The following is a 22,926-nucleotide window of genomic DNA, read 5'->3' as shown; positions in this document are numbered from 1 at the left end:
TACATATAGATCTAATTTTTTCGATGCAACAAGTAATACTGTAAAAGTGGATATTTTTGCGCGACTAATTTTTTCGCGCTTGGCCGGGTAAGAAGAGTTTCGCGTGTTTTTAGTTCCGCGGAATCAAGACATCATACACAGAAACATTACGGCAAGCAAAAATATTTGCATGCATTTATGTTCGTGCTAGTTTCTGGCTGCGCGAAATGCGCAGAAATTTCAACGCTGCAAAAATTTTTACCTTTACAGAATTGAACTGTAATACAAGCTCTGTTATGTGTATGTCAACTGTTCTGTTTGACTAAACTGATATTGCATTACTCTGCTCTATTTGTCTGTTGTTTGTTTCTTGGGAGCTAATTTTTACCTTTTCGTTTTCTCCTTCAACCTCCTTCAACGCCTTACGGCCACAAACTGGACGGACGGACAAACGAGCAGATGTGGTCAAGTTTGACAATGGCTACAGCTGGACGCGCAGCAAGAAGCTCAGCTACTGGATCGAGCTGCTCGAGCCGGAGTCGGAGGACGGGGAGGCGGAGGTGCAAGCCGCGAAGAGCGAGGAACCACCCGAGGGTGTGGCAGGCGACGAGGAAGATGGAGACTTTGTCCAAGCCAACGAGAATTTGCTGAGCGAATGAGCCTCCTCTGATGGGCCATCGCATTAACCAATTGTCATCACGGATTTTGCATTTTTATTTCTTTTTTTTACTTTATTTTGCTACCAAGAGTATTGGTGGATATGACATTTACCGTCTTTGCATATATGTAAATGGTTGTTCTAAAAATTCTATTTATCATTTCCATCACTTAACTTTTTCCGGGAATATATTTACAATCTATCTCATCCCGATGAGTCACGACAAATTTCTGAACGAATTTCAGGAAAAGATGTCATGCTGTATTCATATGTCCCAGAAAGGAGCTGTCAATCAAAGACTACCATTTTAGATTTTGCATTAAGATACAAAATAATGGAACTGAAATTGGTATTTTTCACCTCAACAATTTCTTGCATTCCTTTTTTGAAAACCACAAATTGATAAGAATGGTATGAAAAACATAAAAATCACCAAATTGTCTTTCCAAGTTGACAGTATCTATATTGATATGTATAGACATACAATAAGCGTCATGTACATTTTTAAAAAATTCAATGCCTGGTACATTCCACTCCTTCTCCATGATAGTATGACAATAGTTGTGTATCATTTTACAGCTCCATAGAGTGCTGGGTTGACAAGACCTCATATCTGAAATAGCCTAAATTCAGAAATCTCCTTAGTATACTTTGAATATGGAAAATACTGATTTGAGTTTTGAAACATAGTTTCATATCATTGTAATATGTAAATGTTTCTTGGTCATTGGTGTCGACAATGATGATATATATATTCTTTTAAATGTTGCAAAAATACAAAAGTCGTCGCTCTCATGGAAAATCCATGATATTTTAGATATGGGGTCTTGTTGCCATTAAAGTGGGACTGGGATAAAAGAGTACACTGCTTTGAAAGGCAAGAACATGGTAACATTCTCAACACACTCCATTTTTATCACTTTTAAAATGGGACGAGACTTGGGTTGTATGAGAGATATGTTTTGTCAGGTATTCATACAAAATAGAAAGTTTGTAAAAGACCTACCCTTCTGAAGGAAGAAAATTCAGTATATATTTAGTATGTCAATAATATAGCCTAGGGTATTACCTTTCAGCTTTCATGGTAACTGATCCTGTGAAGAAGTATTCTACTGTAGCATAAGATTTATTACTGAACAAGGCATCATATTTAGTTCACTGGCATACTGAGCTCAGTCTACCTCCTCAAGCAAATATGCCGTTATTCATATTTATGAATATTAATCATCATTTATGTGTTAACATTTACAATGAGCAGTGATGTAAGAACATGTCTTCAGTGAATATACGTATACAGGCACATTGTACAGTCTCAGCTTTGTTATGATATCTTAGTAAGTTTGTGCAAGCCATTTTGTGTAGGCCCACGTATTGAACTTCATGTAGAATACAGACGACACAATTTCTGATCTCTTTTAATCTGGAAAGTCACCTGATCATGACAAAGGTGCGACTCCCTTAGTCAGTCTGATCAAACGGTGGTGCATGTCTTTCCCTTTAAATCTTCTCATCTCTGTTTGCCAAGAAAGAAAAAAAAAGTGCTTGCTTCCTGTAACAGTTTGAGCAAAAAACGATTTAAACACTGCGCATTCAACTTGATATGCTGCATCTTATTTTAACCCTAACTAGGCCGGGCTATTTAGGTAGATCATAGAGCCGGAAGGGGGCCTCCCAGGCCCCCCTCCAGATCTCGGCCATCGACCGCACGATCGCGACGAAAATTGGCACACACATTGTCTATGACGTAAATTATGCTAATTTATGCAGAATGATGCATGAAATCAGACAATTTGGTATAAATCACCAAATAAAGCTCAAAATGGGCACATTTTTTATGTAAATATTCTTTTTGGTGTCCTGAGCAAATGTAAGAGGAAAAAATTGTGCCATCAGAAGAAATTTCTGAAGTATTTTATTGTTTTTTTGAATTTCTTATTTATTTCTTTGTTTTTTCGACTTTATGTTTTTCATTGTTTTTTCGATGAAACTTGTCCACGACATTGTTCCAAACAAGAAAATATGTTATTACTTGATTTTAATCAATAAAACCCCAAAATAATCGTGCTTTTATGAAATTTGCCTGTAAGCACAGTTTGCATTGAAATTGTACACGAATTCACGTTTTTGAGCAATTTTTGGTCTGACATGCGCGTACATATTCATGCCCAACTTCAGAACCACGCGCCCGGGCATCGCAAATTTGATGTCAAAAGATGCGGGAGACTCGAAAGAAAAAAAGTCACAAAGCGTCGCGGCGATAGCTTTTCGCGTTAGCGATACATCGCGCGGAATGTCGAGGGGGGCCTCGGAGGCCAAAATACAGGGTGTAGATTTAGTCGCATGTTCTTTCGTTATTTGGTTTTTATTTTCATTGATCATCTTTTCATCTTCTCTGATTTTTCAGTTTTCGGCAATTTGCTTGAATTTTATGTCCATCTGACATAACGGCCAGTGGAAATTGATCATCTCTGCTCTCATTGCCTATGCAATGTCCATGTTCATGAAACTCAGTATAAAATTGTATCAGTAAATTTATCTGTCAGAGTCAGTTAATATTATCTGTATATTTTAGCAAGATAGCACATTATGTATTCACATGTAAACACACTGCACAGGGTTGTTTGTGGGGAATTGGGTATTTATAACTTTTTTTTTTCTTTTTTGTTGTTGTTGCTTTGTAAAACTATGGTTTGATGGTTGTGGGTATATTAATCTTGTATTCATACTAGTGCTGAAAGTGATGATGTATATTTTAATCTCTCTTTTACTGACATATATATATATATATATATATACACTGTATATATATATCTAAATAGCAACAATGCATTGAGGTTTGCTTTATTATTCCCAAGGTCATCTCCCAAGTGAGTAGTATAGCCAAGCAATGATCTTGTAAATTGATCGTAATAACATTTTGACAAATGGCTGGACATTGTATTTTCTTCCACTAGTCCTTGAGTTTTTTCTTTCCTTTTCTACTGCAATATGCAAATGCAGGAATACTTGTTCTGAGTTCTTTGCTGTGATTGGGGGGGGGGGGGGGGGGGTCATTACGTAAGTTTCTGCCGATGATGATGTAATTTTTTTATCCATTTCCAAAATATTTGCATGGTATATTTATACGGGGGAAAAAGTATATAACTTGCCTGAGGAAAAATACAAAAACAAAAACAACCCCACTTTTCTTTTCTTTTGATGAATTGTTGCTTTTTGTTTTTGTTTTTGTTTTTGTTTTTGTGTGCAACACATGGGAAGACATTTAGTCATATTTTATGTATATTATCTGAAATCTGGTAAATGTGACATTTGACTTGCCTGTATTTAGAGTGGGGTTTTTATACCGTGGAAGGCCCTTTTTATAATGAATTAGTCTGTTAGATTCTTCTCTTTTTTTTTACTGCATAATTTAAAGCTACAAAAATTGAAAATGATTAAGCAGACAAAGTTTGCCGGTGCGGATTAACTTGTAAGCTTGTATTTTGAGACAGATAAAAGATAATTTATTCATAAATAATCAGTATGTTTTACTGAAATGAAATGGACTTCTATTCATCTGGATTCCCGGTTTTGTGTCACAACTCTGAATATCTGAATCATATGCTCATAGGAAAATATTGTAATTCCTTTGGCAAAATGGTGTATTATACATTTTGCCATTTTAGATAATCTTTCAAATTTAAAAATGTCTGCACGCCTGATCCCGCAATGTTGTGGTTTCTTAAAGGAGCTCACTGAAGTATGTTCATGTGTACAGCAGTTATAGATGGCTGAGGATTTGAATATAATTTTCATACAGTTGCTTGTACTTATCACTTACTGTCACGTACACATCAACAGGTGAGAAACCAAATGATTATGACCAAAGATCATAATTCCATGTTAAATTTTCTTAAAATCAGAGATTAAAGTTCGTATGAAATTTGTTTTTATTACTGTATAAAGATTCAGGTTCAGTGGTAATTTTCTGTCCTTTTTGGTCCACGTGTACGACAAATGTATTTTAGTGTACAAGACGTACATATCAAAGCATAAATGGCCGTGCTAGTGGTGCTCTGAAAAGCGCAACCACAACTTCTGTGTACCTTTTATCCATATACTAGGTAGAAGCACAAAGCTTTGAGGGTTTGGGGCAATCCAATTACCCCTCTGACCATGAAAATTTGACCATGAGGGAAATCTGCTGGGGGGAATGGACATGTACAAAACACAGAATGACAAAACTTGAAAGAAATATTTAACTTGGGTATACGCTGATGATAGTATTTCACTGTAAAACCCTACCAAAAATAAAAAAAAGTTTTCGATGAGAAAAGAATAGGATAATACACATACTCAACTGTATGGAATTTGTCTGCCCCATTTTAGTGGTAGGCTTGATGCACACGAGAAGTGTGGATATGTGGATAAGGCAAGTTAAAGCTCATAATTATGTTACAGCGAGGTGACAATGGGCTAGGTCCTAGGAATGGTTAAACTGTAGGCCAACAAAGTAAGCCCGTATAAAAATTCATGGACAGCAGAAAGAAAGAAGTGGAGTGAAAGAGAGCGCAAAATTTTTTCGATATATTTTGATACTGTAAGATTTTAACAATATTTGTGTAACTTGCTGTAACCTTGTTCTGTTGAGTTTCCTAGTCATGCTGCATAATTTGTGTGATAATGTGCTATCATGAATTCAAGCAAATTGAATTGCTGATATAAAAGGGGAGGGGGATGTTCTTGAAACTCAAAAAGGTCGAGAATCTGGCAGATTAATTGATGGAACTCTCCTTTTGCTTTGGCTACTAAGATTCATTCAAATTTTGCCTGTGCAGCATTGGCCAAACTTGATAGGGTAGAGCATTCCTCTCTTTGTTTCTTAGGATAGTTCATAATAGTCAGAAATACATGTAATGATATGGGTATCATATGCAAATCTTATTTTCGGCTGCTTGTACGGCAATGTGACATAAGTGTGTGCTGCAACCTAGATTTGGGTCCAGCTATCAGTGCTGTTTGATAACAGGGTGTATTTATGTAGGTCCAAGTGGAAATGTTTAAAAGTGTCTTGTTTAATAGCAAGATCAAATTATACATAAACACTGTGGATGGGATACTGCAGAGAAAGTATCCCACTGAATTTTGAATGTTGTGATTTGTACAAAGAGGATATTTTACAGAGAGGATATTTTTTTGAGAGTAACTGGATGGACTTTTATTCTTTATTGTCAGTACTAACCAATTTTGTCAATAACAGTGTACATGTTCTAACATGTAATTGACATATTAAAAGGCTGAGCATTTTGGTAAAGATGTCCGTAGAAGCTGTCATTATTCATGTTTTACAGATTTTCATGCCTGTAGATAATGGATATGTTTGTCTGAGACCAAAAAAAGAAGAGAAGAGAGCTAGACATGGAGAAACAAGAGTGGAAAAATGGAAAGAATAGCGAACAGATAACCTACAACCAGCACATAAACAAATACCTGGTACCATGTACTTCTGCATTGTTTTTTCTGTCATCCTAGACTTTTAATGGGAATGGATTGGTGTATGATGCGTGCAGGTCTTACCTGCAACTACTTGCCTCTTTCATTCATTCAACTGGTCAGTCATGTTTAACATTGCACAGTCATATGATCCAACTGCCACACAAATTTAAAGTGTTGGTATAGTTTTGGATAAGATGGGAATTTAGGTTGTAACTTTTTGCAAAATAATCAGAAACCATTAAAATCAAATACTAGACAACATATAATTCTAAGAGGAATTAAATGTTTGTTTGATGAAATTGGTTTTGAAATGGCTGAGGTACCCGAAAAAAAAGAGTTCCTAATAAAAGGTGTGACCCACCTTCTATTAGGACCATTTTGTTTTGCTTTTTTTATCGCGGCCATTTCAAGACCAATTTTCATCAAATAAACTTAATTCCAAGTAGAATTATATGCTCTTTAATATTTCATATAAGTGGTTCATAATTATTTTGCATCGGAAAAAGTTAAAAACCTGAATCCCCTTCTCAACCAATTACTGTACCATCCCTTTAATGACCATGAAAGATGTGTTTAACAAGTGCTACATTTGTATTTTAAATACCGCAGTGTAAGAAAGACCCAAGACCACTAGAGAAAAAAAAATGATATCACATCCTAATATATATATTTACATATATTTTTTAACTTTCAGTTATGGAAATGTTAGGTATTCAAACTGAAATGTTAAACAGTGAATTGAATGATTGTCTATATTGGCAGGGATCTCTAAAGGTGATGACTAAAATTGGATTTGGGCCATTCATATATTCGAGGATTCAGTTTTTCTGTGATCACTCATTCATGAAGTGTATTGTCACTTAAAAGATAGATGTGGCCACTGCACAATTTAGGGCTTACATGTACTGATAACCATGAAAGAAGTGTGTCTGGTCTTTTTTCCCCTTTTTTCTGCCTTTTTTTTTTACTGCAAACACAATGTAAATCTCAGGGTCTTGTTATCAAACAACTTTGCAAACATGAATGTATGTATGTATGTATGTATATACTTTGTGATACTACAGATTCACTGCATTTCTTTCATTCATTCTTTACATTCTGCGTATTGACCGATTCTGTGACGCGCTATGTTTATTTTTGGCATGGGCAGCGCCATTACGCGGTGTCTTAGCCGACCCCCCCTCCCCTCTCCCCCACCCCCTTCAGCGCACGGAATGAAAAACCGATGCATGGTTGTTTTAGCCAATGGGCGTGTCGTACTGAGTGCACGAACGCTTGATTAGTGCGCGAACCTTTGTTACAAGTGAGCGATAAACATGTTGCCCGGGGGGTGGGGGAGAGGAGGGGGGGGGTCGGCTAAGACACCGCAAAATGAGCTCATGGCTGCGCCCAGTGCCACAAATTGTCTGCTGCCCTCAACGAACCCGAATCGGTCAATACATACAAGTTTCACACCAAATAAGGACTCAACTGGACACAGGATCTGTTTTTTTTTTTTTTGTTTACCTCAGGAGACATACTGCGTGAAGCTGAAAGTTACTCCCATCTTTTTATTTTTGATACAATTAATAGAGTGCCACAAATACCTTCTACATCAAAGAAATAAGGGATATCATCTTCAGACAATAAAAAAACAAAAAATTGACATAAGAAAGAAAGAGAAAAATTATGAATATAAATCAATAGTGTGTGTGACTGTCATACGACTGTATGATGCGGCATCGTTGTGAATTAAAATCAAAAGCAATGTGCACCCACGTTATTTGAGTTTACTACCTACGATTAGGATTGCGGTTGGGGGGATGAAACGAGTCAACCTGCACACACATCTTTCCTCATATCTCGACTCGATTAGTGGAAAGATGCATCATAATTCTTCCATGAAGCATGACTTCACGACAACATTGACACAAAGTGTGCATCTTCTTGTCGTGGTGGGCATACTCCCGGAACTCCTAATGAAACAATTGAAACGGGACTACTTTACGGCAGTCGATCCACGGAGGGCGTTTTGTTTTTCGCTGCATAGGCTTGGACTCATCATGTATGTACAACACACACAGCCTTCTGCGGACATCACGCAACATCAGGCTTCAAATTATCATTTTTTTTTTAAATTTCCTGCCCAGAAACTCTCACCAAAGGCGGGATTTTTACAGCATATCCACAATGAATTCATGCGCATTTCTCTACAAGTGCATACATACACATACTGCGTCCACCAGCTTTGACAACCACACCTGCTTTTGTTTCTCCACATATCAGTGCCAAATTCCCAGTTATATTCCTTTACAATGCCACGTATGTACAGTAGAACATCACCACATAAATTATATGCTTTACAGATTGACACACATGTATTCACACACACACAAACATACACACGCACACACACGCACGCACGCAAGCACACACACACACACACACACACACACACACACACACACACACACACACACACACACACTCTCACTCACTCACTGGTGTGATCCTAAGAGAATACCTTCTGGAAGGTTAAAGACCTTTTATATATAAACAAGGGCACCAGAATTCTCTTCCTTGCAATACCTGATACATTATGGGGGCATTCATTTTTGCCTTCTTCTCTTTTGCTTTTATTAGTTTCTATAACTACCCAGAAATTAGCAATACCATTTCATTTCCCTGCCAAAAAAGCAAAATTCTGTTCTGATAAATGGATTTCTTGGAATTCCTGTGCAAATGATACATTATAAAAAAATAATAATAAATCGCGCGACTCCAAGGAAAATTGAAAAATATTGGCAATAAGGTCATGAGTATCATCTTTGGAACTCTACACCGACACTAGACGAATGATTACAGTGCATCTACGCCTGATTTGTCATCACTTTGAGATGCAGAGGGTATCAACTCCATACGATTTAACATGGTGTAAAGACTGCTCTAAGGAAAGTTGCTGAGGAAAGTAGCTATATAATGGCAATAAGGTCACGAGTACCATATTCAGAACTCGACACCAATACTTTAAAGAATGATTACAGTGCGTCTACACCCTGATTTGTCATCAGCTGAGGTGCAGAGGGTGGTAACTCCATAAAGATTTGACAAGGTGTAAACACCACTCTGCCTCTCACCTGACTATAACTTATATAACTGGCTTTTGTACAAGGGGCGGTAATATGTGTGAAGATGCCCGTAATTCATTCGAGATGTAATAATTCCTCCAGGGAAATAACACGTCAGCAAAATATTTTGTCCAATTGTGATGCATTGATGCTATTTTCTAAACAGAAGAATCCCCCTTCCCACCCCTCCACTATCAGCAAAACATGCATGTTTGTATGTCCCCAATGACATAGCACACAAGGAGAAGTCATTTGCATAAATAAAAGGAAAAGAAAGTATATAAAAAACAACCAAATTGAGTCACCGAGAGAAATATACACATACACAGACCAAGTTCTTACCCCAAGGTAATATAACTTATGAGAATTCTGCGGCTGACACATACTTTGTACCATGTATCTCATGAAATTCCCTGTAAATGAATGGACCAACATTAACTCGACTGCCACTTATGTTCAGTGTGTCACACACTGTCTAACAGAAAATCCAACTGACAAAATGCCAAATGACATTCTAGTGTTCCTGAATTGCCTCTGAATATCCATCTATCTTTAGCGGTAATCGAAGGATTGGGCACTGGAGAATATGCTAAGTGGCAAGATTTATCGTCACTACTTATGCTAAACCTGCACTACACAGACTGCTAGACTTAAGCTGGGAGTAATCTTTTTTTTCCCCCCATAGTGCTCGTACAACCAACATCCGTCACAACCCACCTACCAGTACTCAACCATCCTCTTAGCACTGCATTGACCAGCCACTGCTGGGCAACATTCACTTATATTGACTGAGGGTGAAACATCACAAGTTATCCACACGTCACCCTGTAAAACATATGACAGCAGGGCTCCCCATGTGTGTATATACCTATTAAAGCATACCAATCATATTGAGTCAGTTTTTGATATGCAACATGAGCAGTTTTTTTTTTTTTTCAAAAGGGACTTTCCATTGTGAAAAGGCTGTCTACAACTTGTGGATTTTGAGCTGGGTCCCCCCCCCCCCCCCCCCCCCCCGTTAATTCCTTCTTTTTTCTTTGCCAGGGAATACACTTCCATGAGAGAGATATATGTATATATATATATAGTTATATAAACACATATGGCACTCGGTGCATTCGAACGAATAAAATAGTACATCAGAGGCAAGTGGACGCTAACAACTACCACATGTCAAATAAAAGATAACTCTAACAAAATATACAATTCTCTTATATAGCTTGCTGATCCTCCAAAATGAAAAATACAAATAATCACCACACAATCTTTCTCTCGCCGTCTCTCAGATTCTCTCTCACCCTGAACTCATAATTTGATCTGTATCTTTAAAAATCTACTATAAAATATTCTATACACAGACACGTACAAATAATTTTTTTTTTCTCGCTCTCTCTCAGTATCTATAGATATTGAGACAGATATGGGATTTTAAAAAGTACTATATCAAATACAAGAGTTTTTCGTATGATACAAACTTGGTTTTACGGTCCAGAGTCAGCCGTGCGTTAAAGGTGATCACGCTTCTACCTGTTTCCTTTTAATATTCCGCTTTGACTACAATTTCTCGCGCTACAATTTGATCGTCCCTTGGGGAGGGACTGCTGGGCATGGGACAGTACTGATAATGGTTTGCTTGCATTCGCAGGTGCGTCAAATCAAAGCGGGTTCCATTAACGGTAACCTTTTTTTCCACTTCTTGGAGCAACCTTCCCCCAAAACAAAAAATCTTTCTTTGCCGTACAGAGAGAAATGGACATTTACATAAACAGATTCCCCTAAAAGTCAATGGCATATCATATGATAATCACAGTATCCACTGTTTTCCATGTCCGCGTCTATCAGCCCCCACAAGTCAGAGTGCTAATCTCAACGGTACATCACTTATCAGAAAACTAGACCACTTGTTAATTATTTAAGTAATCCCAAACAACAAATACCAACAGAACACGTTTCTAATCATAGCTGCACAAGAAAAGTTAAAAGCAAAATACTGAAAACAGAGGGGGAAAAAGAAAGAAAAGGAAACAAAACGGGTAAGAAAATTTGGTCTTGCTTTGAATCGTTTAAAACATGGCACCTTCAATATCATGCAATCATACAAATAATCCACAAAAAGCCCTATGAATTTCACCATTCTTCTTCTCGTTGTCTGGGTTCGTGCCCCAAAGTCTATACGAGGTTTGGCAGTTACAGCTGCAGTCACGTACCCATCTATGCCAGGCAGACCAAGATATGTCACCATTCGGGCTTTTATGTGGCACATGCAAAGCAGGACAATGTAAATACTGCTATACACAAACTCATGTGATTGTACACAACATCTCCCTTTCTTTGGTATCAATTTACGCTTTTTGGATAAAAAAAAAAAAACAGAAAGAAAGAAAGAAAAAAACGACAACAAACCCAATACAACTAAATACTATCGCGACGACTAAAATCATGATGCAACAATTCGCTCAATCAGCTAAAACAAAAATATAAGGGGAAAATATATCAGTTATTTGTCATAATTAATTGATGAATTCACTAGTAGCACAAGGTGATTTCACATCAAATATGATTTTGCAGGTGTTTTACTTTTTTTTTCCCTTGACAGTTACGAGTTTAAAATAAGACACCACCAGTAAGCCATTGGACAAAAAATTAGTTTGCAATTCTACCCAAAACAAAATTTGACAATATCTCCTATCATAAAAGTTTCATTTGAAGATCTAATAATCTTCAACCTTCCACGAACATGCAAAACTATACATACAACCTTACACCCACACACACTGACACACATACTGTAGTCTCTCACATACACACAAACCCACACAAACACACACATACACACACACTCCCTAACAGAATACACTTATTGAAGAAACTTTATTTTAGTGTTTCTATGAGGATGAATGTATTTTGCCAACATCCACACGCAGCATCATTCTATCCTCCAGAGTTTGAAGTCTTTGATTTAAAAAAAAATACCAAAAAAAAAAATCTATAAGAACAACCGAGCACACTACAAATGATGACATGTATACTGCAGGCAAGGTTATGGTATGGGAAAAAACATAAAAACTGGACAAAGTTTTGAATTTTCTAGTGAGAAAAGTAACCTCAACGGTTAGGTAGCAAGGCGAGTTTGTAATCATCATTTTGTATGTTATCATTTGTTGTTCAAATTTAGTCACCAATATATGATTCAACCAACGATGTTGTCGTTACAATTGTTTGCATACAGCAAATATTACTCAATGAAGAAACAGAATGGGGGATTTCTTTCAAAATCATGTCAAGGAGAAACAAATATGAATTGTAAATATCCATGCTATCATATAAACTGTGATTATGTTGACAATAAGTCTTGACAGATTCATTCATACCCAAAATTTACTTGACAACGTCTGCATGAGAATATGAATGTTCACTTCTTTATATTGTTTCCTTTGATTTCATTTGCTAAAGCTGATAATCTTGTGATTATGAGAATTTTGGATGTTAAGGTATTGTTCTTGCTTAAATACATCATACTTCAGATAATTTTCTCTGAAAAATCAACTGTAACTTCTAATTCCTTGAAATGATCTGGGCTTCTTTTTTCCCCCAAGTCTTCACCTAGCCTCAAATAATTACATTATTGTACAGAATGACACTGAAAAGAGACAGTTACTAGTATTTGACCTCTATTCTCTATAACTTGAATTTTGTTGTACAATCTCCAATGCCTGGATACAGTTATTAATAAACACATAGATACCGACACTGTTTGTATCACATCAATATTTTGAGGCTAATTTTAGGGTTTGTTTTTTTTTTCGGTCTTTTTCTGATTACATCAAAATGCGTTAATAAGACATATGTTTCATGTGCAGTACTTACTTGTATGTGTACATACAAAAATGTTTAATGAATGTAAGCCATAGTATAACACAGATAAAGTCCCACCACAATTTGCAGCAACACCAAATCAAAAATTTGGTCTTATTATATCTTAATATTTTTTTTTTTTTGCCCTCTGTCTCTCTCTCTCTCTCCATCTCTCTTTTTCTCCCTCTCTTTCTACCTCTCTCTCTCTTTCTCTCACTCCCATCCTTAATTTCAAATTCCATTATATTTCATTCAGACAAATGGATTGATAGTAATTTTATTTACATTATCGCAAAAACTGGCAACAAGCCAATTCAAGTTGCACGGGAATAACACCACCCTGGTGCACCTTGCCAATCAATCAAATTTGACGGGAACATGATTCATCCAAACGGTTAAAGTGAAGAGGACTCTCTGACATTTTCATTCTTTTCATTCCATCTCCGCTATGCACGTTGAATCTATCTCTGCTGCTAGAGTCTACTGCATGATTGATAAATTTTGAGAAAAAGCTAATAAAGTGTAATGGTTTTTATCTTTGCTTGTTGCCAGTTGTATGATCTGGTGGCGGAGAAGAGCAATCTGTCCGACAACTTTATGTCTGGAATCTTTGTAGTGGTCACCCAAAGCATCCATGCTCCCTTTGTCTTGAGGTTTTCTCGTTTATGCAGGGATAGGGTTATTTCAATTTCAGCAGCTTATTCATTGTGCTGTTGTCTTCCTGAATGGCTAACTGGGTTGTATGTATCAGACCAAAAAAAGTAGCAAACTTGCCTGGACTATGCTTTGCCTAATTCTGTATTTCAAAAAAAAATATTTAAAAAAAAGTCTAATAAACATCATTTCTCCACCATCAGCCTGATAACAGGAATTGACTTTGCTTAATTCTGAATTATTCCTACACCATGTCTGACAACTGATTGCATTTTTGTGCAGAATTGAACAGTGAACATTGGAGAAAATGTATTTGACTGCACAGATATTAGCATTGCTTTGCACCTATTCATACATCCCCTCTTTCTTTTTCTTTTTTTTTGAAAAGCTATTCGTTCATTTTAATACATGATGAAACAGAACTGTCATTTCGGTGCAAAGTCCATGCCAAAATGTTTGCCTGGACAAGAGAAAGTTTACATCTTTGGGCTCGACTTTGAGGAATACTACGAAGGCGAAATAAAATAGAATAAAGCTGAACTGGTGAGAGGCGCCAGCGCCCAAAAAACAGCGTGCTTCTGCATAGTATTGAGATCCTGCTTTTCGCAATTTGTTCCCTGCATGGCTTGGAAATCAACATTGTCACTGTCTTCGTTGCCAGTTGTTTCCAGTGTATGGCGTTTCATCAACATCATCATCATCATCAGCAGCAGCAGCGATGTCATCGTAATCATCATCATCATCGCGGGGCAACATCATTATCATCACTCTGTGTGTCGTACACAGCATCATCCTCGGCATTAGCCTCTTTCTATCATCACCATCATCATCGTCATCACCATCATCATCATCATCATCATCATCACCATCATTGTCGTCATCATCTTCATATTGAACTAACACTATGGATCGGTCCTTCTTGAACAGTAGTACGGAGCTAGTTGAACAAAGAAAAAAAATAAACCTCTGGGACTGTTCGACATAATCTTAAGCTCTACATTCTATGTTGCATCAAGGTTTTGTACCTGAAAAGGGTTTCTCCACAAAAGGTGCCATGTTTTCTTCTTTGTATAATACTCTGACTTACGAAACCAAAGAAATGCACATGCCAATAAAAGCAAGAAACAAAAATTGTATCTGTCAATCTTGTACCATGCAGAACGGTATATGATAATCAATTCTAGCAAAGTCTGTACACTGCCTCATGAGTGTAGGCTAGGTACGTCCACACAGAAATGGTGAACTAGGCTGAAAATGAGGTCTGCGACTCAAGACTATGAGATGCTTCCATGCAGGGAGATGTTGATGCCGGCTTGGTGAGGAACTAGAAAAATCATCAGTATGGTATGGGGAGATTAAGACCCTTTGGAGGCTGAGCCCATATCTCTCTCATAGAGCTGCCGGGTTTCCAGCAGGTTGAATTCAGCTTCAATCTTTTTATTGTCATCCAAGCCTCACTCATCCGTTTCGCATATGATGCAAGTTACTTTGTTGCGTAGTTCACTGCTCTCTAGAAGCTGCGTCCATCTCTATTTGCCAAACTCTCCCCTGCGTCCTTTTCTAATCGCATCATCATCATCATCATCACCGTCTCCAAGTTCTCCATCCTCCTCCTGCCTGCCCACAAGAAGTCCCCACTAAGCAGAGTGGTGTCGCCATGGCAACAGGAGCTGCCATTCGGGCGTGTCAAGTCTTTCGGCGTGGGGAGGGGGATGGGGGTTAGCGTTTCAAAGGTCTCTCTTTCACGAGGCCGGGACATATAATGTTGGTCGCACGGGGGTGGCTGGAAAATGCCCAATGGGGAGTTGAGGTTTGAACGAAGCGGGGAAAGGGGAAGGGCGGGGCATTGGTAGAATGTCTGGGTGTAGTGCTAGCTCTCCTGGGCTACTCCTCGTCCTTTGTAATACATACCACTAGCTGCAGGAGGAAGAGAAACGGGGAGAATAAAGAGAGAGAGCAAAACTGTAGTTAGATACCTGGAGAATACACAGATCAACAAATCTACATCAATTCCTAATGTACATTTGATGATATTGAGGCAGTCTCATTACATCAATTCTACAGCACTGAATTATTAGTAATTAGAAAAAAATACTAAATTGTTTTAGATGGGACAAATTAAAAAGGAAATTGAGTGAGGAGATGGCTTGTCAAGTATCATTGCTGCAGATTTCTTGCAGCCCATTTTAAAGTATTCACAATACATATATATATATATATATATATATATATATATATATATATATATATATATATATATATATATATATATATATATATATACATATACATATATATACATATATATATATATATATTTTTTTTTTTTTTTAATTTATTTATTTATTTATTTTTTTTTGGGGGGGGTGGAAGTTCTCAGCATTTAACCCCCTCAGGCCTACCATCTTATAATGCCATTGACAATGTGTAGAAACAGGTTGCTGAAGGTACTGTCTGGATTAGAGGTAAGATTCTCTCTCAACTCCCCTTTGATAATTGGTGGACGGAGAGGCCGAATCATTCCTCAGGCATTCTCAAATTAATTCTGCGATGTATCATCACAAATTTAGGCATTATCCATTGCTTCTATTCATTAGAAATATACTGTCTTGATCCAAACATTTATTGTTTTCAATGTTATCCCAGTAGGGAACAAAGTTTTAAGCTGTCTAAAATTGGATTTTTAATCCCCCCCCCCCCCCATAGAGTCACAAATTATCAAGCTTTTGCACTTCAACTTGAGAAATAGATATCAGGAGAGACATGGTATCCCAAGAATATTGCTTTATCTACAATTGTACCTAGATCAATGCTTATCTAACATCTATACTAGTCACTGTGAGCACACTGTCCTAAACTTTGAAATTAATTCCTTTCAGCCCAATCTCATTCTACGTCTCGAGATTGATAAATTGGCAGAGAATGCCACTTCATATCATGGAATATCATGAAGTAATGCTTTTATATGACATCTGTCTAACAACATCCCACAACTTAAACAACCTTGCATACAACTGAGTAATATCATGGAGCATGTACATGTAGGGCATTACTCCTATTTTGCTCTTTGTAAAACATGTGCACACAAATCACTTGGACTGTGAGTATATAATCATGCTACAAATCACTTTTCCACGACTGCATGCAAAGACTAAAGAACAGCATCACAACAAAAATTTACAAAGGAATCATTACTGGCCATACACATAATACTGAAAAAAAAAGGTGAATGGTCACAAAAAAAAAAAAATAATAATAAATTAGTTTCACTCACAAAATATAACCAAGAGTGCTGAAATCACATCTTTCTTTAAGATTTAAAAAAAAAATGGATTTCCCAGCCATGTCTGAAACATGGTGCATGTGGTTTGAGACCTCAGCTAGCTAGCACAGCACTCAAGCAGACACAACACACAGATCAGCAGTACCTCTCTTTCTTTGTTGTTGTGGTTGTTGTTGTTGTTGTTGTTAAATTTGGAATCAGCGCACTCTCTCTGTTCCTACAGAACGTTACTAAACTCATTTTCCACATTTTAACTTATCTTCTGGTTAAAATATTACTGTGCTACAAATAAGGCCTTATCCTTGGTGAGAAGAAACAAGGATTCATAGCATAAGCCATAATTTTCTTTCTTAAAACAAATTATAATATGTAATAAAAACATTGTCCTTCAAATAAATAAATAATGCCTAAAGATAGTCTGCATGCTAATTTTTGTCCAAAAAAAAAGCACAACCAAAAAGGAAAAATGAATACTGACTGTATACTGATTGTAATCACAAGGATAGAGATGAAGCATTAAAACAAAACACAAGGTCTGAGGTACAATTTTTTGAGATGCCATTAAAAAAAAAAAGAATCTTTAAGTAAATGGCACAGGGGCATTTTGCTGCACTTTGTTTCATGCATTGGAGAATATAGAAAGACATCGAGTACCAACATTTTTGTGAGATTATCTTGGGACACATTCATGCAGGTGAAAAAGACAACAACAATATTTTGCTGGCATATTGTGCTGTACATGGACCTCCAAAGGTATGATTTATAAGGGTAGATAAAAGCATTAGGGTGAAGGCATGTAACTGGATCGAAACGACTGACATCTTTGGATGTGTCGATATGTGTAGGGCAGGAACTAATTATGTTTCATGGTTTAAAGTCCAACTTGATGTCAGAGCTTTTATATTGACCTAGTTTTGTGTTATACTCTGTATTTGACATTTTGGCTGTAATTCTTTTTTTTTCCCACTGGAATGTTAACCAATTAAGCAAATCAAACCACAATCACAGGTTTTTGAATAGATCTCTCGGCATGACCATCTATTCCCAATTTCAGTACTATGGAATCAAATCTCAACTTTTGACTGCTTAATTTTCCTTCTTTTTATTTTTTTATTAGTTGGGGTGCTTGCACTACTGACTTTTGGCAGTAATACACTGCATAGGATGGCCTGATATATCATTTGTTGTTCATAGCACTGAGATGTACGTACAATAACTTGAGATAGGAAATTTGGCCAAAAAAAAAAAACCCAAAACAAAACAAAACAAAAATAACCAAAACAAAACAACATAAAACAAAACATAGAATGACCAACAATAGATAGAGTACAAATAAATATCATCAAGGAAGCATTACACAATTGATAGGGGGGAAAAAAAGGAGTTGATATACAGCAAAGAGCATTCACTTCAAGATTACAGGAGAGTGAAGCAACTGGGTATAACTGAGCCTAATGTTTAGTTTAGCCCAGGGAAAAAAAATGCAGGGACTGGGGGAGACTTACACATAAAACTTTATATTATGCTGATATACGATAAACATTTACATACATACATACATAGAATTAATTTTGCAATCTGGTGGACTACAGGGGGCGGGGCGGGGAGCATGAACCGTTCAAAGGAGCAAAGGGTAGCCTAAGGGGGTGAAAGAAACTGAAATTTTACCAATTTTATACATCCAGATCACACTGAAAACATGAAGGAAGAAAGAATATCAAAGATCGACTGCATCACGCACATACACACACACATTTAAAAAAGAAAAAAAAAGATAGACGAACAAAGAGTCATGTGACTATTATTGACAGCAACAGTTTACCCAGAATGCAACGCTGTACACGGCGCCTCTCGGACACGGCGGGGAGGGATGCTCCCGGTTTTATGGATCGTTTGTGGGCTTTGGGGGCTTGCAGCGGAGAGATATAAAACTTTGCAACACATATTAGACTCGACTTGTGGGTGAGAGAGAGTACCAGCAAATGTGTCAGAGCATCAATGAGGTGTTTGCAGAGTGAGTGTTCACAGAAAATATCATGGTTTGTGGTGAGTTTCCCTGCCTCTCACAGACTCACCGTCACGTGGTATCGTAATAAAGATTTCTCAAATAGTGTGTGAGCTCTTTTCACACGCTAACCAGTGTCTACACATTGGCTACGCTAAGACGAAAAAGTAACTATGAAATTGGACAGATATCTATGAAGGAGTGCTGAAAAGTGAATACCGACACAAAACGGGGGGACAGAGCCTCAGCCTATTCAAATATTGTTTCACTGTTTCTTTGAGTGTAATTCACAAGTCGGCTCTTCGCAAGCGGCCGTAGGTATTTTGAATCGACTGCAATATTCGTGACTTCGCCCATACTGCTTACTTTGTGGGTACACATTGCTTTGGTTAGAAATCATAGAAAACGTCATTAAAAAAAAAAAAGAATCACAATCCAATAAAAAAACAATCAAAGATATTACACAAGTTATGTCATTTGTAATATTGTCTAAGCTGCTCATTCACATACACACAGTAAACGCATTGTACACAAACAACGAAAAGCCTTAATCAATCTGATAGTATACATATCTTTGAAAAAAAAAAGAATTATGGAACTACTAGCATTTAGAGAATAGTTGTTATACTTCAGTCATAGGAAAGAGTTAGACTTTACAATTTGCATTTTTTCAGTACTTAAAGTTACATCAATTACGCACAATTTTCAAGACAACACTTCCATGTTTCCGCTACAAATTGTTTAGGATTTTCAAGAATCTATTAAAGTGAATGATAATAGAAGAAGAGGGGGATAGAATGAGACGTGACAAAACCAAAGACCTACAAAAATGGCCGTTTCGTGAACACCAAATCATGAGTTGTGTTTTCAAAGCGGGCATTCCAGTTAGACAGTCAAACTATTTTTTCCTTTCAAAATATGAGATCATCTGCTTCATATGCACTGTTGTTGTTGTTGCTGCTTTCGTTTTCTTCTCCCCACATATGTCACATGTCAATTCAAAGCAGCGTTTACAGGTATGATAGAGAGGGGAAAATTGTTTTCTTGCTTGTGTTTTTGATACATATTTCGCATACTACATCCACCCATTGTCTGGCGGGCTACTCAGGTAAGAAATGTGCCTAAAAGACAAAGCGGGACAGAGTGCCGATTGCTGATATACATGTACAAGTGAATGATTTCATAAACAACATTTCATTCAATTCTCTAGTTGATTTTTGTCTGTACATTAAAAGCTACACACACACACCCATACACACACACACAGCTGTTGCGGAATTATTCAAAGCTGTGTGCTCTCATTATACATTTCCAAAAAACGTTTTGGATAGTGCAAATCGGTCATGGCATAAAACAAACAGACTACAAGAATGCACACGATACCTACTTCTTTTCTCTTTTTTTTCTCGCTAGAACCCATCAATTTAAACCTTGAATTGATGTTCAATGATGTAAACAAAGGAGAAAAAAATATATGCACATGATATTAATCATTTCTCTATAAAAACATACAATCTGATTGTTAGCATGTCAATTGAATAATATCTCCAGTTAATCAGCTATGTTTCTAAACAGAAAAAAAAAAATCATGAAGATGTTTCTGAAAAACGAAAACACTGCCACAGCTTTGATGCTGCTCTGACGAGCAAAAGTTTGAACGGTGCAATTTCTAAACAGATGTCCAATATCGAAAACAATTTCCTCATAGCTGTGAGATTTGTGTAAGATTATAGAACATAGACTACATAGCCATGCACATCTGAAATTCGTCTCTACTCACATGAACCTCTGGACTCAAATGGAGTCAGGTATTGGAGTGCTCGTAGTGCACAGCACAAGTCACCATTTTCATTTTAAAAGCAAATAAACTCCATAATTTTATTGACTACCTGCGTCGACCTGTCTTTTTTTTTTTTTCAAATTCATACATTCACATCATTTTTATTTGTTTTTAATCATTTGTAGCACACTTACAATAGTTTTTTGCATGTACAAAGGTTGTTGATATATCATACTGTCTTCCTTTAACACACACTAAGCAGATCTAGAGCACAGGACTAAAAAAATACAAAAAAGGATTCTTTTCCCCATAATGAATAATTTTTTTTTCTCGCTTACATTTCACACAAAAGACGTAAATGTTTTCAATTTAACAATTGTATACTGGTTAGTTTAATACAAAACAAGAAAATTTGATAACACATTCGTAAATGAAACAAAACACTTTTTTTTGTCTTTTTTCTGTCTTTTTTTTTTTCTCTCTGACATTGTTCTAATATTCAATCAGTGAAATAAACCGAAGGCTACTCACTGTAAAACATAATGAAAATATGAAGTATAGCAGTGTATAATATAACTCCTCTTGAGTGTGTTCAGTTAACTCACAAAGTGATGGCTACTATCCTATATGAAGAAATCTTAAAACTCGCTAAAAGAGTTCTGGCAGATTTTGTATGTGTTCAATGTATAGCACGAGAGTACAACGGAATCTGTCAAAGCTAGGAACGCTGCCTCATTGTTTGTTTTATATCTTTGGCCATTGAAGACCGACACATCACATGCTCATAGGTCATCTCAACTGTTTTATAGCGCATCTCCCCTTGCTGCTACGTGACATTCACCCTTGAGAATTTCACAATACAGCAGCGCAAGGTACGTAAAAAACCTGTGTACATATACTTGTGTGCCTACAACAATTTGGCAGTCTCTCTAAAATTTCTGGAGTGATCAGATAAGTTGTGTGTTCTGCTCTATAAATACTACTGGTATATAATAATAATATTAATCATAAATATAGGTACACTAGGACTTGTTCTGTCAGAGTCTTAGCGTATATTTTGTCTTTTCTGTGCAAACAGGTGCTATATGGCAAACTAGCACTTCGCGTTCTGTGTCACATTGGTACACCAGGGTACATGGTCATGTATTGAGACGAATCGTCGCTTTGATGATATCAAACTCAGGGCTGAAGTCATGCCTCATACGTATTGTGTGTCCGAACAGATGTCAAAATCAGAAACAAATAGGTCCTATTCAATGGATACAAAAACACAATATCACCCTCTACCCATTACTACTCAGATTCTAAAGTCTAACAGACAGCGTTTCATCATGTTTAATAGTCAGGTAGTGTATACAGTCGCAGTACTGTGGTAAAAAGTTCGTTTTCGCACTCCACGAGTCATGTTGTCGGTACAAACATACATATATCTTTGAACATACTCAGTTTGTCATTCTAGACAGAGATATAAATAGCGTTTGCCTGGAGATAAAGCAGCCCAACTTCGTAAGAGTCAGAGTTGGTGCTACGACTTTGATCACAACACAGATCAAAATATTCAATTGCCCATCCTTGATATATCAAAGTTTGAGTCTCAGCTGTCGTGAGACCTTGCTACACGATCAACTCTTTCCTCACAGTCAAAATGGTTTAAGTATACAGTTACTTTCCCTCTACCAGGCAAAATGCCATGGCTGCATAAATCATAAACATGTGTGAAAATTATTGTTCATACGGAAAATTCAATTCCACAGGTAAAACATATTTAAGCTGAATAGCCACATGATGGTTCATTCACATTTGAAATACATGTACTCTCAAAAACGCTTGCAGCAAAAATGTGATTTCTCAATTTTTTGAGTCATTTTCTCTATTTAAAAAAATAGAACCGAAAAAAAAAAATAACATACACTACAAATTTTTTTTTGTGAGCAAAATGCTGTTAGGTTTTCAAGGTTTAGAAATGATGTGGATACAAAAAAGTCAAGGGGTGGGACTGTTGGCCTGCTGAGTTATCGCTGGATATGTTAGATCAATCACCTGGCATTCATGTGGGTTAGTCTGGTGAAGAAGAAAGAGAGATGTCATTGTGAAAATAAACCTCAAGCTTGCCCGAGCCTTTGCTGGGCA

General features: G+C 36.9%; 2 protein-coding genes across 3 annotated transcripts in view; one reads left to right on the top strand and one right to left on the bottom strand.

The window, feature by feature from the left end:
• LOC139739333 (SEC14-like protein 2) overlaps positions 1-638 on the top strand; it is a 48,870-nt gene extending 48,232 nt beyond the window's left edge. The window contains exon 12 of the mRNA XM_071649949.1: positions 439-638. Within this exon, the coding sequence (XP_071506050.1) occupies positions 439-638 (200 nt within the window). The remainder of the gene's footprint in view (positions 1-438) is intronic.
• A 14,948-nt stretch (positions 639-15,586) lies between these two features.
• LOC139739331 (G protein-coupled receptor kinase 3-like) overlaps positions 15,587-22,926 on the bottom strand; it is a 116,698-nt gene continuing 109,358 nt past the window's right edge. The window contains exon 21 of one of the 2 annotated variants that reach the window (XM_071649947.1): positions 15,587-15,645. In XM_071649947.1, the coding sequence (XP_071506048.1) occupies positions 15,599-15,645 (47 nt within the window). In that variant the 3' untranslated portion in view covers positions 15,587-15,598. Of the gene's footprint in view, positions 15,646-22,737; positions 22,858-22,926 lie in introns of those variants that run through there. The other variant, XM_071649948.1, reaches the window with a different exon arrangement.

This window comes from Diadema antillarum, unplaced genomic scaffold (genome assembly GCF_040938485.1).
Source record: "Diadema antillarum isolate AM-2024a unplaced genomic scaffold, OU_Dant_1.0 seq00000796_RagTag, whole genome shotgun sequence".
Lineage (NCBI taxonomy): Eukaryota > Metazoa > Echinodermata > Echinoidea > Diadematoida > Diadematidae > Diadema > Diadema antillarum.
Note: the sequence above shows the minus strand (reverse complement) of the source record. Positions and strands in the feature narration are given on the sequence as shown.